Source organism: Astyanax mexicanus, chromosome 8 (assembly GCF_023375975.1).
Source record: "Astyanax mexicanus isolate ESR-SI-001 chromosome 8, AstMex3_surface, whole genome shotgun sequence".
Taxonomy (NCBI): Eukaryota; Metazoa; Chordata; class Actinopteri; order Characiformes; family Acestrorhamphidae; genus Astyanax; species Astyanax mexicanus.
Window position 1 is genome coordinate 13,614,832 of NC_064415.1, and position 16,463 is coordinate 13,631,294.

Sequence of the window (16,463 nt, forward strand, 5' to 3'; positions counted from 1 at the left end):
CTTAGGGAAATAAAAAAGTTTTTCTTTTTGTTTTTTACATTTACTATAGATAGATAGACAGACAGACAGACAGGCAGACAGACAGACAGATACTTTATTTATCCCGAAGGAAATTTAGCCATCCAGCAGCAACAACACAATACAATGAGAAACATATTCAAACATAAATTAAAACACAGAAGAATATAAGGCTATTGAAAACGTACTATACAAGGTAAGATATATCTGTAAACGGAGCAGTGCAGTAGATGTTGCTAATGGTCATTCAATAATTAAATAATTAACAGATCAAAGTGCAATGTGCAATGACATTGATTATGAAAGTGGCTGAAATATAATATAAATATGCATCTGTAACAAATATAGTTCTAAAAAGAGAATGTGAATATGTGAATACCCAGTCATGAGTAAAGTGTACTTGAATGTAAGTGAGGTTGGGGAAGTGTTGGTGTAAATAATTAAAGTGGTTGAATAGTGTCCATGTGGTGTGACTGGGTTATTTGATTAGATTTTTTTTTATTGCAGACAGCAGGAACCCAATGAACTTGTTTCTTGCTATATCTTAATTCAATCTGTTAAAATTTCCCATGCTTTAAACATCTCAAGGAGCACTGTGCAGGCGGTCATATTGAAATGTGCTTTATGTTTGAAGCCTGAAATGTGGCAAAAGGTTGAAAAGTTCAAGGAGGCCCAATACTTTTTCAAGGCACTTGTCTGTATGTATATATATACAGTATATATATATATATGTGTGTGTGTGTGTGTGTTTATATATGTATATATGTGTATGTATGTACTTAAAAATAAATAAATATAAAATTAATTAATTAATGTATACACTATATGGTGTATACACTATGCCACACCATATTTCTGCCTTTGTTAAAGAGCCTAATACAAAGTATTTCAGAATGAGAGCAGGTATTTGTGAAGTGTGACAGCATCTAAAATCATTGCTACATCTCTGCTGTTTAAAACTAAAACTAACTAAACCGTGTAAACATTGGAAGAGGTGTGATTATTATTACTACTTATTTGTTTAAGAAGCGCTGTGTGTTATACGCGTATAACACCATTTTTAAGAAGCAGGTTGCACTTCATTTATGCATCCCTTGTGTATAGTTCTGCATATATTATTCATTATTTGGCTAGTGATGTGTTAATACAGACATTAACTAATTATTTAGTTAGTATTCAGTGTGCAGTGCTTAGTCTTCTGTAATAGTCTGTCACAGTACTCATAAATACGTGTTCTCACAAATTTATAGGATATCCATACATAATCACTACATAAACACCATAAATTAAAACACAATTACAATGGTATTTTTTCGTTTTTACACACACAGGCCGTATATACTGTAACATAGCATAGATACAGAAAAAATAGGCTATGTACACAATACCAGTCAAAAATTTGGAAACACTTTTTTGTGTCCTACATTGTAAATGAAGATTACATAAGCAATCAAGTAGTAAACTTAAAAGTGTAAAACAAACCAGAATACTGTTATTATTTTGTTTATTTATTTTAGCTCTTATATGGGGAGCTGTTAACTTGATGTTTCTGACGCTGGTAACTCTGAATAATGTATCCTGTGCAACAGAGGTAACTCTTGTTTTTTTGTGAAATAAAAGCCAGCAGAGGCTGGTCAAAGTGTGCATCCGATTGTTCAAACGATTGATAGCTAGAACAGGTGTGTACATCTAAACATGTTCTCTGTATGATAATACTGTATACATCAGGGGTGTCCAAACTACGCGAAGTATTTTAGAAATAGAATGAAAGTTGTCCCGCTGTTAAGCAGGTTTTTATAATGTGAGATTCAAAGTTTGAACGCTAGGTGTCAGAAACGGGCCAAAGAGTCGGAGAGGGTGCGCATTTCTAGCGCAGAAAAACTGGGCAAAAGAGTCTAAAAGCGGAGAGGGTGCGCATTTCTAGCGCAGAAAAACTGGGCCAAAGAGTCCAAACGTTGCCGTAATTACGGAGTTTTATATTAAGAGACATCATGAAATTAAACATCAACTTGAAAAATCTTAGTTTACACAACACTGTTAAAGATAAAGATAGTTAGTCAAGTAAAATGGTGTGTAAATGAAATAATCAGGAAAAAAGTATTATTTAAAGTGGAATATTTCACTATTTGTGTTGTTACAGAGTGTGGCTCGTGACTTCAAATATATTTCTCCTTCTGGCCCCCAACAAAAAAAGTTTGGACTCCCCTGGTCTACATCATATTACAGACAGACAGAGTGTCCCTTTTCACCCCTTTGCACAAGGAGCCTTTTGGCAGTGTGGGCAGGGCACCAAAACCTCCTGGAAAATGAAATCCACATCTCCATAAAAGTTGTCAGCAGAGGGAAGCATGAAGTGCTGTAAGATTTTACGGGAAAACACTGCACTGATGTTGGACTAAAACACAGTGGATCAACACCAGCAGATGGCATGTCTCTCCAAACCAAAATTACTGATCATCAGTAAATTTTACATTTCATTTGTAAATCGAGGAAGCAGAGTCTGGAGGAAGAGTGGAGAGACACACAGTCCAAGCTGGCCCCATCTGGAAAAAAAAAGTTTAAACACCCCTACCATAGAAGGACCATTCTGGTCATGGGAAAGGAACTAGTATCATGTCCTGTCACGTTTGTCATGACCTGTGAGATAAGTGCCGCCTGCATTGAATGTGGATGTGGTTTCTGCCAGTGTTGCTTTCCGCACACAGACACTGGTTTGGTATAGTTCTAAATGTTTAATACTTTAGTTATTGCATGTTTCAGTGTACAGTTTTAGTTTGGCTTCTTTAGCATTACTTTTTAACAGTCTGAAGACAACTGTGAACTTACTGGTGCTTTGAGACTGTAGAAGCGGCTATATTTGTGTTGTAGGCATGATGATCCCTGGTTCTTACAGTGTGAACCCCAGTGTAAAGAAATGTGTGTTGCTAAGTTTCAATTCAACCCGTTTCGATGAACATTTTTCATGTTTCTTTCTTTACATATGAATTTTGCCTAACATCTAAAGCAAATCCCCTTTAATAAAGGTCAGGGATTTCCGTGGGGGTGCCCTTTCTGTGAAACACAGAGACTGTGATGCTGTAAATGTCTGTGAGTTTGAAAACAAACAAAAATACTTCATGGGTGGATGAAACAGCCTACTTGTCACACTCACACAACACACGCAGACCACTTTTTTTTGTGTGTGTGTGTGTGTGACTGAGTGAGTGAGTGAGTGAGTGAGTTTCCTGTCTCTGTTGCCAGTGTATCATTAGCTAAATGCACCTCAGCAAAGGAAGCCAGAGTGAGATGAGCAGCAGCAGAACGAGAGCGAGCTGCAGAGAGGTGTTACTTCTCCCTCACCAAGGTGAGAGAAAATGGCTGCCGGTGTGAACCACCAGCCTGCGGGGGTGGAGCTGGACTCGCTGGACTCGGGCTTTTCCTGTAAGTGCCCCTTTATTTCTGGACTTGTAGTGTGTTTAGCTTATTCTGGCCTCTGCATGATTCTGGGATGCCTCACTCTTCAGTAAGTCACTTCTGTCAGGTTCTGTCAGTCGTATTTATCGTCTTCTGTCTGTCTGTGTGTTTGATAGCCTGCAGGCCACCAGACCCTGCTAACAGTAGATATGAGACAGGAACATTTTATGAGGAGCTATTTAAGCGAATAGATTGACGTATGCTTTCATACACACGCCTGATGATTTTGTCTTCTTTCATATGACCTCATGGCATGTTTAGGTTATTTCAGGTCTCTGTCTCTATGGCCCACACTGTCTCGCTGTCCAATCTGACAGACACCTTGGTCTATTCAGACTTTCCACAGTCCCAGTTTGTTAAAAGAAGACCAAATGTTTCAGAAGGTGGCAAAGAATTTATGCTACTGTGTCTGTTATCTCTCCAGCAACGTTCTCTGAGATGTCCATGGGGACAGAGCCGCCTCATCGAGGGCCCATCAAGATCCGCTTCCAGATTGGCCTGTTTAAAGAGGGAGTGAAGATTCCTGAAGGCCGACTGAGTTTCAGAAGCGCCAAGCGAATGGCAGCTGAGATTATCGAGAAGAAGGTACGAGCTCTGATGCTTCTGAAAATATACAGTTTGATTTTTTTTTATATATATTACCACATAAATATTCAAAAGTTTGCACACACCTTCCCATTCAGTGTTTTCTCTTTATTTATTTATTTATTTATTTTCTACAACGTAAATTAATTGTAAACACCAAAAAAAAAAACAGTTAAGGGACACATATGAAATTATGTAATAAACAACAACAACCTCTGACCTCTCCTGACCTGATGTGATATATCCAAACTTTTGACTGGTCCTGTATAACATCTTTAGTCTTCTTTTTGTCTTCATTATATGCTTTAGTATGTAAAAAGCCGTGGTCTGAGTGTTTATTGATTAACCTAGCTACATTATCAGTCTTTACAACTGTAATCATTTGTATTTTCTTCTGTTTATCGCTAGACAAGGCATTAGAAGTCTTACTATACTGTAGATTTGACCTGAATACAATACATACACTATATGAAAAAAAATAACTGAGAAACCTTCTCATTTATTGTTTGTTCAAAACTCAAGGGTATTAAAATAGTTTACCCTTTTTTGCTGCATTTTGGAGCATGGTTGTGAGGATTTGATTGCATTCAGGAACCACCCCAAATCATTTATAACTCAAAAACATTGGTTAGAGCACCATTATTCGGTTATATCAGTCTAGCCCACACCTGGCATTAGACAGGGTATCAATAGGTTCGTGTTTATATGCTCCAGAGAGTCATATTCTATTGGCAGACACCAAACCCCAAAAAAGGGTTATTTGTCCTAATTTTGCTGCACTATGGCATCAATAATCCTGCAGGCCTAGATGGAATATAAGCTGCAAATGTTTTTTTTTAGAGCCAAATTAAAGATAGCTGTCATATTGATGTTGATGTTGGACTTGATATAACACTGTGGATCAACACTAGCAGATGACATGTCTCTCTAAACCATCACTGATTGTGGAAACTTCACACTAGACCTCAAGAAGCTCGGACTGTGTGTCTCTCCACTCTTCCTCCAGACTCTGGTCGTTTGATTTCCAAATGAAATGTAAAATGTACCGATGATCAGTGATGGTTTGGAGAGCAAAACCATGTCATCTGCTGGTGTTGATCCACTATGTTTTATTATCAAGTCTAAAGTCAGTGCAGTTTTGTTTTCCCAGAAAATCTTACAGCACTTTATGCTTCCCTCTGCTGTCAACTTTTATGGAAATGCGAATTTCATTTTCCAGCAGGACTTGGCACACTGCCCACACTGCAGAAAGTACCAATTGGTCTTATATAATATTCTAATTCTCTGAGACACTGATTTTTGGGTTTTCATTAGTTGTAAGCCATAATAAAAGTGTTCAAATGCCAGTAAATATATGCCAGGACTCGGCACACTGCCCACACAGCCAAAAATACCAATTGGTCTTTGTGTACACAGATTTTTGGGTTTTCATTAGTTGTAAGCCATAATCATCAACAGTGAATGAAATACGTTTCAAATAAATCACTGTGTGTGTAATACATCTTTGTAATATATGAGTTTCAAGTTTTGAACTGAATTATAAAGAACTGTGTTCTATAGTGGAAAAGCTTTCCTAAACAGTAGATACAGTTACTCCAATAAAAGCAGCATGAACTCTGTTCAATGCCCTTTATATCAAAATAATCAATTAAGGAGGAAGTGTCTAGATACTTTGTGCATTTAATATGCATGTGTATCTGTCAGCACAGACCAAAAAACATATTATTACAAAAAATGAGGAAATACACTGAAATGTATACACTGTCGGTGAAACTCTGTGTGTGTCCTTATTCTGTGGTTTTTACTGTGCTGTTCTGTTTCACTTTGGTTTATAATCCACTAAATGTTACTTTAATGCGTGCAAGCCAACACACACACACACACACATATAAATGAGTCTCTACTGCTGCTCTCAGCATGACCGGTGTGGTTTGAAGTCTTTGTAGCTAACTTTCCAACCACAAGCACCTCTCCTTCTCTCTCTCTCTCTCTCTCTTTCTCTCTCTCTCTCTCTCTTTCTCACACACACACACACACACACACACCCTTCTCTACACCCTCTTCTCTCTCTTCTCTGTACTTCATCTTTAACATGCCTTCCACGGCTGGACGCACCAGCACTATTACACGTACACACATGTAGGAGGCCTTTAAGGCACACACACATTTCACGTTTCACAGATGCTTCAAATAACATGGTGTGCTAGGCTTATATGGCTTATATTATGATCTGTGTACTGTTTCAAATCAAATCAAATCGAAATATGTTTCTATTGCGCGTTTTTACAGAAATCCAATAATAATATAACAGATCAACACCCCATTAAACATAAATCCCCCTGTGAGCAAACCAAAGAAAGCAGTGACTAGAAAATCCTCCTTGTAAATTATTGATAAAGTATTCCCTGACCACCACATAACATATGTTATTTGTCATGTGTCTGTTATTACTGTAGGGATTTGTGCAGTGCAGAGAATGTGAAATATAATCATAGCACGACTAGCAGCTATAACAGCCTAAATGAAGAGCCAGAAGGTAACATAGACACAAGGGCATCCTGAAACACTGGCATCCCTCCACACTCAGCATCTCAGTTTACCTTAACTCCCTGAGTTTTCAGCCTAGAATCAGGTCCCAGCCTGGTGTAACCCTGGTCTGAGTAATGAAGTGAGAAAACAGTATCTATAATGTCTTTTATGCATTAGCATTGTTAAGACTTGACTTTACAGATGCTGATGGTAAATCAAGATAACTCAGCGCACTACAGTGAAAAGAGTTTATCTGCTGAAAATCTTATCTTGCACGCTTTTCACTCCGGTTTAAGAGTCAGTTTTTGCCGCAGAGGCCCTCCGATTTCCTTTTGTTATTATGTGACTGACTTGTTTGCCAACCTTTAAGATCAACTTTTTTTTACATACATGATTCTTTTAGAATTTTGAACTGTTTTGTAGTCCCATGAATGATAGTTTTGGCTAATATTTAGTGTTTATTAAATGATTGACTTATTTTTGGTCCAACAAATCTAGGGATTTGAACCCACAATTTCCTGATGGTGAAGAGCATTAAGCTTATTTTACACACACATTTACCCTTGTATGTACCTGCATTTGAGTGAGAAGGGCTTATGTTTAACCTGAAACTGAAATCTAAGGCTCGGTTTACACCTGGTCACTTTGTGACTAACATCTGGATAGTTTGCAGATACATTTACATTTTACATTTACATTTAAGGTACTTAGAAGACACCCTTATCCAGAGCGATTTACAGCAACAGTGCAACGTTGTTTACTTTAAAATATCCATAGCTAGTTTGTAGAGACTAGGCTGCACATATATACACCATTAGTTTAGGATTTTTTAAAAAAGATGTGTCTTCAGTCGGCGTTTGAAGACCGGTGGTGGTTCGAGCCGAGCTGGCTTTGACCATCAGTGCCATCAAGTAGGAAGGACATGCTCCGTTTTTGGCTTTGTAGGCCAGCGCCAGGGTTTAGAATTTGATGCGGGCGGCAACAGGAAGCCAGTGGAGAGAACACAGCAAAGGAGTCACATGACTGAACTTCGGAAAATTGAAGACGAGCCGTGCTGCCTCTGCATTCTGAACTAGTTGCAGGGTGGCTCATGGTGGAAGACCAGCTTACTTGGTAGTCAAGTTTAATTAGTCATCCTACGCTTGCCCCCCCCCAACACACTCACACAAAAACATAACTGAACCCCGGCCCCGTTTACACACACAAAGACTGAACTTCACCCCCACACACACTCAGCACACAGAGACTGAAATGTCTTTATCCCTCTCAGCAATATTTCCTGCCACTCTCACTTTCCTAAACTCTCTACCTCAATAACTGCTGTGATTATATATGTTCTATATGTTACAGTATGTTACACATCTCTGCACCTAATCCTTACTATACACTTTATTATACCGTATCGGTACTGTCCTGTCTTTTAAATTGTCTCGTCTTTTGTACTTATCGTATTTATTGTTCTTTAGAGTTATAGTTTCATGTTGCACTGTCGTCACTCCTGCACTTTATGTTGTCTATTGCTTATTGTTCCATGTTGCACCATGGTTCCGGAGTACCTGTACTCACTTCTAATGACAATAAAAGCCTCTTGACCTTGACCTAAGTTTGTAGAGGGGCATAACTAAGAAGACAAATCTGATTGTAGCTGAATACACTAGAGTACTAAATTTCCAGTATATTTCAAGTAAATTACAGATGCTGTTTGTAGACACCTGTTCATTCAGCATTGCCTCTAAAATATATGACATTCAATAAACAGGTAGGTCTTTCAGCAGCAACAGTCTCCACTCTTCTGATGTTTGAACATTGTTATGAGGTTTAGACTGCATTTAGCCACAAGAGGGAGAGTAAGTGGCTCACCATCAGTCCAGGGAATGCATTCCCACTGCACTACAGCCCAGTGCCCAGTTCTAGCAGGCAAGAGTCAATAGGCATAGTGACCATAGGCTCCTTTGTGGCTGGTCCAGAACATCCAGTTGTGTTCATGGAGCTTTCTATGGAGCTGCTTATATCAGGTAGTGCTCTGAAGATTTAAAGCATTGGGACTTATTCACCAATAATTCTTAAAGGTTTTTTCTCCATTTTTTCTTGTTCGTTGTGAAATACTAGGTCTCTCTGAGTTGTATATGGATGCTGCATATGATTCTCAGCCTCTCTTGTCTGCAGTACAAGACAAGTACAGTACAAGTTGATCAGAGAATTGTGAGTTGTCGTCGTCAATCAGTGAGTTCATAGCCTCGCCCACTTTGACTCTGTACTTACAGCTTCTGTTTACAGAGCTTTTACTAAGACCTTAAATATACATTGGGAGCACGGTTTGACAAAGTAGCACAACTCAACAGAATACCGGTCAAGGCGTGGCATCGTTCACATGATATAAAGGCATCGTTTTATGATATAAAGGTCTCTGGAGCTTCCGCGGGGCCGCTCGCCTCAAGTCTGACGTTAAGTGAAGTTTAAGGGTTAACTTTACCTAGCACTCAGTGCTGTATCTTTATAACTAAGGCTGTATCTCTAAACACATTTTGTCCTTTGAGTTTTAGAGCTGCAAAAAAAATTACTTTGGGGGGGGAGGCAGCAGGTCGTGTTCTCTGGTGCAGTGCTCTTAGCCAATCAGAGGTGATATATTTGCATGTATGAATATTCATGAGCAAGAGCCAAATCCTGTCTTTCTTCAGAGACCTCTAATTCGGTTATTTAAAGCAGGACTAAATAGAAACACCAGAGCATTTTTTCACAAAAAACAGCTTACATGGCATTCATTCCTACTAGAAAATGAATGAAAAAACTATGGAATGAGACCTTTTAATCAACGAGACAAAATTTTGTCTTGAAAGATTCTTATGCTGATCAAACATTTTCTTAATCTGAATTTGTTCTGTTTATGTGGGCAGTGTGATCCATCATAATAAGATCATTAAAATCATTACAAGATAATTCTGTCCTTTAAAACACATCATAAATCTGAGGTAAAATTTAGTCATACTTTTATCAAGAACAAATTTATGAAGATTTATATTAAAACGTTGGAGAATGAGGTCTAATGTGTCATTTTTGTATACCAAACCAACACAGTGAGGTGTTGAAGGGTTGGCCCATCAAGCATCACACACAGCATGCTACATTTATGCAAAGGCAGATGCATAAAAAGCACAAAAACACCTCCTAATTCCACTGAAGACATAGCTTTTTTCCCCCCAAAGCCTTTTTTTTTTAGCTTAGAATGCATTTATACAGTGAAATTACATCTTTCCTTCCTTTTCTGTTGTCTGTCACCTTTTATATTTCTTTTTTTTCTCTTTTTTGTTTTATTTTGAGTCATTTCCTCTTCATTTGACATTTAAAGGCCCTGCAGGCCCACAGCACATCTCTGTACGCACACACACAATGTGACCTGCTTACACACCAGTCCGCTGTTTCAGTCCGCTGCAGCACAGATCAAAGCCTGATGCCTATCTGATCCGTCTGAGCCAAGCTGTGTGTGTGTGTGTGTGTGTGTGTATGTGTGTGTGCGTGTGTGCATGTGTGTGTGTCTAAATGTTACAGTTAAAGTGGGGATGATTGTGAGAAGTCATGTGCTGATTATACAAACCATAAGACCAGTGGTTTTGTTGGCAAAAAAGTATTGCAGATAATCCACCACTAATTACTAGGGGTGAGCCGATTTGATTCAATGTCAATATAGATCTGATACAGCCCAAATCTCTTTAAACTCTCACATAAAAGCTAAATTCTACAACCCAACCTCTAGGTTCTAGCTAGTACTCTAGGCTTCATAGGGAACCTACACATTTGATGTTATTTAGATGGCTATGTTAATTCAACATTTTCAAAATTTAGATAATTGTATGTATTAATTATTATTATCAGATATAGTTATTAGCAGATACTGAAGGTCTTTCAAACATGCATGTATACTAGTGACATATTATGAGTGGGATATTATGGTGACTGTTTACATATAAAATTACAAAAAGAGCACAAAGATACATTTTTAAGCATGCTGGTTTTGCTGGGAGTAGAGGAGGGCTGGTGTGGAGATCTGTGCAAGTGCAGTAGCCACAGTAACAAAAAAAAAAATTAAGTTTCCATTTTTTGTCTCTCCCTATTTAAACAGATATGAGGGTGGTCCTAAAAGAATTAAAATAACTGCCTGGTGACATTGCATTAGATGGCTGCCATTAGGGGTGTGACGAGATCTCGTGGCATGAGATCTCGCGAGATTAAAACGGACAATATTTCTCGTCAGGCTTAAACCTGTCTCACGGGGCAAAAAAACAGTTAAGTGTGGACTTTTTAAGAGGGAACTGGCAACCCAGTAGTGATAGCGATAGAGTTCTGATGGCTGAGCAGTGAGAGCAGCTCTCAGCAGAAGAGGAAAATTTGGGCATTTGCATAGAAGATGCTTCTGCTACTTTTAAGTTGTATGTCTGGCTGCATTTTGGCTCCAGTGGAAACAATAAACGGTAACAGAGTGACCAACAAGACACAAACCATATATAAATACTGTATGTAAATCCTACATGTGACTGTTTCATAGGCAGGTGTACTAATCCCTTAGCTCTGTACTGTATTTAAAAAAAAAAAAGTTCTGTCTCCGTTTGCACTTCAAGCATAGTCTTAATATGACTGATTATGGCTATGAATAGTTAAATTACAAGAGATTTAGGAGAAAAAACACAAAGCATAGGCTTAATATGACTGGTTGTGCTTGCACTTATTGTTTGCACTATATAAGACCTAGAAAAATTTTACTCTTATTCTTATTTCTATTTCTTACAGAATCAATGTGTGTCTCATCTCGTTCTCGTGAACCCAATATCGTGTCTCGTCTCGTCTTGTGATATTAGTGTCTCGTCACACCTTTGCTGCCAGGTTAACTGATTTGCCTATAAAGACTTTACTTATACTAGAGTATTCAAAGGAGAACCCCGGATTAAAATGTTTTTTTGATGTAGTAAAACGTGATAAAAATGACTTACCTTTGATGAATAGCACACCTCTGTTCTCCCACAGCATTCCGAGATCCACAGTTTGTCCAAACACCATTCAGACTGGGTGACATGGGGCATAATTTGCCCCGACAAATGGCTTTTTCCATCGTTATCCAGTAGCTCTAAGTAGCTCCACACCTCCTTGCTAGAATCAGGAGAGCCCTGACATTTAAAGCGAGGCATTAAATCTTAAAAAGTGCTCAAGAAGCTTATTAAAAACCACTGTTTACATCCCATAACGCTAGCTTCAGCTCCGAGCGCTGCCATCACTGAACTGAAAAAATAACACAGAAGGCTGCTACGCTATGCAGAGTCTACGTGTGATTTGGCCGAAGCAACTTTATTTGTTTCCCATTTACAGAACCAGGGCTAAGTAATTGTGAGAGAAAACAGACTCGAGAGCCAGCAAACAATGAGGAAACGTTGCTAAATTTTACCAAAGTGTATTGGATTGAAGTTGTATACAGTACCTTTTAATGTGCACTCAAACCACAGACAATTTCCCTCCATAAAAAAATTATATAGAAATAAAGGGAATTACTCCTTCATTTAAAAGCCTGCAAGCACAGTGAAATGTTTTAGCGATGCTTTTAATTTGAATGTATTTTGTGCATGATTCTACAAAGTGGCATAAATTGTATCCTGTGTTTTTGCACAAAAGCTGTGCAGCTTCCACCAGCAAATCAAAAGTGGTGTTGCAACTCTTTTGTTGTTTTATAGCTGAGTTTGCAGGAGCCTCTTTGTCTTGATGTAGCTTTACACACACTTGGCATTTTCTCAACGAGCTTCCTGAGAGGCCTCCTGACACACTTTTTGACTTAACGACACACGCATCTATACAGTGGCGTGAAAACGTATTTGCTGCCCTACAGATTTCTTTTGTTTTTGCTTTTTTGTCATACTGATATTTTTCTGATTATCAAATAAACTTTAAGATCAGACGAAGATAACATGAGTTTATATAAAAAGCACTAAATAAATGATAGTAAAGAACTGTCCAAACCAATCTAGCCCTGGGTGAAAAAGTGTTTGCCCCCTAAACCTAATGAGTTGATGAGTTCTTAAAAATGACAATTGACAATTGAAACTGATAGATTATCAATTACTTTGTTTACTCATTTGTTTTTGAATCTCCTTATATTGGGGCATAATGTGTTTCTCTTTGAGATCTTTAATCTGTTGTAATATGTTGTCAGACAGGTTCTATTTACCGGTAAGTGATTTCTTGATTCAACGTTCTGGCAGTAATCAGGTTGTGTGATTGTGGTTAGTAGTAAAATTGAACTCAGCTTTCAATAAAATGTGATTTATCACAGTTAATTTGTGTATTTTTTATGTATTGTAATTTAAGCATTTATATATATATATATTTATTTAATCAGGTTATATTTGTCAGATGTTAAAGTTTGTTTGATAATCTGAAAAAATGAAAGTATGAAACTACTCTCTAATAAAAACAATTTGTTTGTGGAAAATATTTAAAATAGGGTGAATAGCAATTTTGAATAAATGCATCATATTTATATTGCTCTTGCAGACAAGCATATGTAATTTGCTTAAAAATGTTGACTGGTTCTTTGTATATTATACTTTAAATCTAATAAGAAAGTAAAGTGTCATTTTTAGTAGTTGTTGTTTCGGATAATACTTGGTCTGATTAGCATAATCTACAGGACAAAATCCTGTGTTAGTGTGTGTTTTGCTGGTATGAGTGAATCAGACAAAGCAGTACAGCTGCATTAGAGACTGTATGTGAATATATATCATTTCTATTGGTCCATTCATTCAGAAATATTGTCTTCCCCCAAAATAAAACTCAAGCTGTTTAGCATAACCACAGCACTGGAGATTTGTTGCAGACAGAACCTGTATGTTTCCAGCACGTGGAGGCGTGTAAAGAGCATCACTGCCTACACTTCAGATCCCCCAGACAGTTTATTTAAAGAAAAAAAATGTTTATTGTATTATGCACATGTATAAATGTTTTAAGGTGTTAAAAATCAACAAAATAATGACAATTCATTGGATAAGATTATAATAGGATTGGTTTTAAAGTACTGCTACTTTTTTTTAAAGCATTAAATGAATTGGCCCCACTATGCGTGAATGTTTTAAAGTCGTTCTTTGAACTAAAGCTCTGTAAGTTGTCAAACGTTTTTTTGTTCATAACAATATCACATGATTGATTGCCATTAGTCTATTTGCTATTATTATGTGTTCAATTTATTTGCTTAGTAATGGATTTTAAGATGTAAACCAAAGAAAAAACTCTAAGATTGGTAAAATGGAATTATGTATATTTGTTAATACTGTCATTTGCTTAGAAATTAATTGTATTAATTACAACAATACTGATTAATCATGTTTGAAACTATGAATTAACTATGTAAGTGCTGTTTTTCTCTGTATTTTTGTAATTTGAGACAGTAATAATAGTTTAGTGTGGTGTGCCTGACAATGTATTATAAATGTATATACATATATGTATATATGTATATCTGTGGTTTAATTTGATGCCTTTTTTTAATAGTTGTATTTCAAATTTTTCCCATTTTCAGTCACCGCCTCTTTTCGAACTGCTGCTGATGTATCATTATCAAGAACCAGGGCTTAATATGACTCTGTTCCGATACATCAGCTCAAGGCAAATTGTGCTCTCTCAGGGCTTCGGCAGCTGATGGCAAGCTGCATGACTGGGATTCAAGCTTGCAATCTCCTGGTTAAATTTAAATCTTTAAATTATGTATGACAGGTGCTATACAAATAAAGATCATTACAATTATTTACTGCTGTCCACTCACTTCCTGTAGTGGTTGGTTGGGTATTTAATATTCACACATTTTCCAATACAGTCCCACTAGGGTTAAATCTGGGTTATGACACAAAGAAACATCAATAATACTCTACATGTGGACACCCTTTATAATGAATGCCTCCTGTTCCTTTTTCCTGTACCCATTGCTGAGCCAGATGGCATGGGCTAGGGGGTATAAAGCCCCAGCATTGACCTTTGGGGCAGCAGATCTGTGTTTTCTGGAATAATGGAGCTCCATCCATTACTCTTGAGATGAGTTGGAGAGTTGGGAATGAAGTAGGGTGGTAATCATTTTATAGTACACTTGATTTTAAAAGGAGAAATGATGTAGCAGGTGTCCCAATACTTTTCAGCGTACAGTATATAAGTAATAGGGTTTCTCTGTGGTGTTTTTTAGGCTCCAGACTGGAGTGTAATCGGTGTTGGTGAGAAGCTGCTGCTGTTCAGACACGACCCCGACACAGAGCAGGTTTTACACCGACTCACAGAGCAACACTACCTGCATGACGGAGACCTGGTGGAGGTGGTCCTCGCTGGTTAGTACATGCACACATTCAATCATGTATTCGTACATCTGTACATAAGATCATACACGCACCTGCAGCCCAAATCTCGTGTATGGCGTTCATTTCTTTTATTGTTGATGATTATGGTTTACAGCCAATGAAAACCCCGAAATCAGTATCTTAGAAAAAATACCAATTGATATGATACTTTTGGCAGTGTGCCAAGTCCTGCTGGAAAATGAAATCTGGATCTTCATAAAAGCAGAGGGAAGCATGAAATGCCGTAAGATTTAACACAGTGGATCAACACCAGCAGATGACATGCCTCTCCAAACCATCACTGATTGGTGGAAACTTCACACTAGACCTCAAGCAGCTTGGATGTGTGTCTCTCCACTCTTCCTCCAGAATCTGGTCTCTTGATTTGCAAATAAAATGTAAAATGTTCTGATTACCGGTGATGGTTGGGAGAGACATGTTATCTGCTGGTGTTGGTCCACTGTGTTATATCAAGTCTTAAATCAGTGCAGTTTTGTTTTCCCACAAAATCTTACAGCACTTCATGCTTCTTCCCTCTGCTGTCAACTTTTATGGAGATGCAGATTTCATTTTCCAGCAGGACTTGGCACACTGCCCACACTGCTAAAAGTACCAGTTGGTCTTATATAATATTAAAACTTTCTGGGATACTGACATTTGTTTTTTCTTTTATTGGATGTAAGCCACACTCACCAACAATAAAAGAAAAATGTTCAACTAAATTACTGAAATAAAGTCACTTTCAATGATATTCTAATTTTTAGAGATGCAATAGTATATGTTTAAGCATTTTCACAAATTATCATGTGCAGTCGGTGTAAATATTCTGTTAATATGCTTTGAAGACACTTTTTTTATTTATAATGTTTTATATTTGAATACTTGTTTTGTTACCTCTTTCTTTTTTTCTGTGTGCATTGCTATCTGTTTGCCATTCTAACTCTGTGAATTTCCCTACTGGGGGTCTTGTAAACGATTATCTGCTCTTGTCTCTTATCTTTTGTACATATGTTTACCTTGATGATCAATCCTGTCCTGTTCTGACACTTTATCTCTAATATCTGTCAATCATCTTCCTTCCTGCAGCTTCTGCTTCGGTAACTGAGGTGAAGTTCCGCCCTCACTCCCTGGTGGTCCAGTCGTATCGCACGCCTACGTTTTGTCACCACTGTGGGGAAATGCTCTGGGGGCTCGTCCGACAGGGCTTAAAATGTGAAGGTCAATAAAACTTACACACACACTTTTTGCTGTGCACTTATAAAATATGTATATCCACATGAGGTAAAGATTCAGTTTTTCTAGAAGCAAAGTGCAGGTGTGACATTTGTGTGTAGGCCATGGCCTGACCCAGTGTCTCAATTCAAACATTTCCATGATCCAAATCATTTCCATGATTCCATGACCTCATTCAAAAAAAAAAAATCACCTTTTTTCTGCCTCCTATAGGCCCTGCCAAAAAATGTTTTTGCCTATTATTGCTAATGTATATAATTATTTGAACGTCGCTTTAGATAAAAGTGTCCA

The 16,463-nt window shown here is 37.7% G+C and overlaps 1 protein-coding gene across 2 annotated transcripts in view; it reads left to right on the forward strand.

Moving 5' to 3' along the window:
• Window positions 1-1,632: 1,632 nt before the first annotated feature.
• The window catches only part of prkd4 (protein kinase D4), a 33,346-nt gene continuing 18,515 nt past the window's right edge, over window positions 1,633-16,463 (forward strand). Inside the window, exons 1-4 of one of the 2 annotated variants that reach the window (XM_007241756.4) lie at window positions 1,633-3,438; window positions 3,896-4,056; window positions 14,792-14,930; window positions 16,026-16,157. In XM_007241756.4, coding sequence (XP_007241818.3) covers window positions 3,372-3,438; window positions 3,896-4,056; window positions 14,792-14,930; window positions 16,026-16,157 — 499 coding nt within the window. In that variant the 5' untranslated portion in view covers window positions 1,633-3,371. The other variant, XM_022678094.2, reaches the window with a different exon arrangement.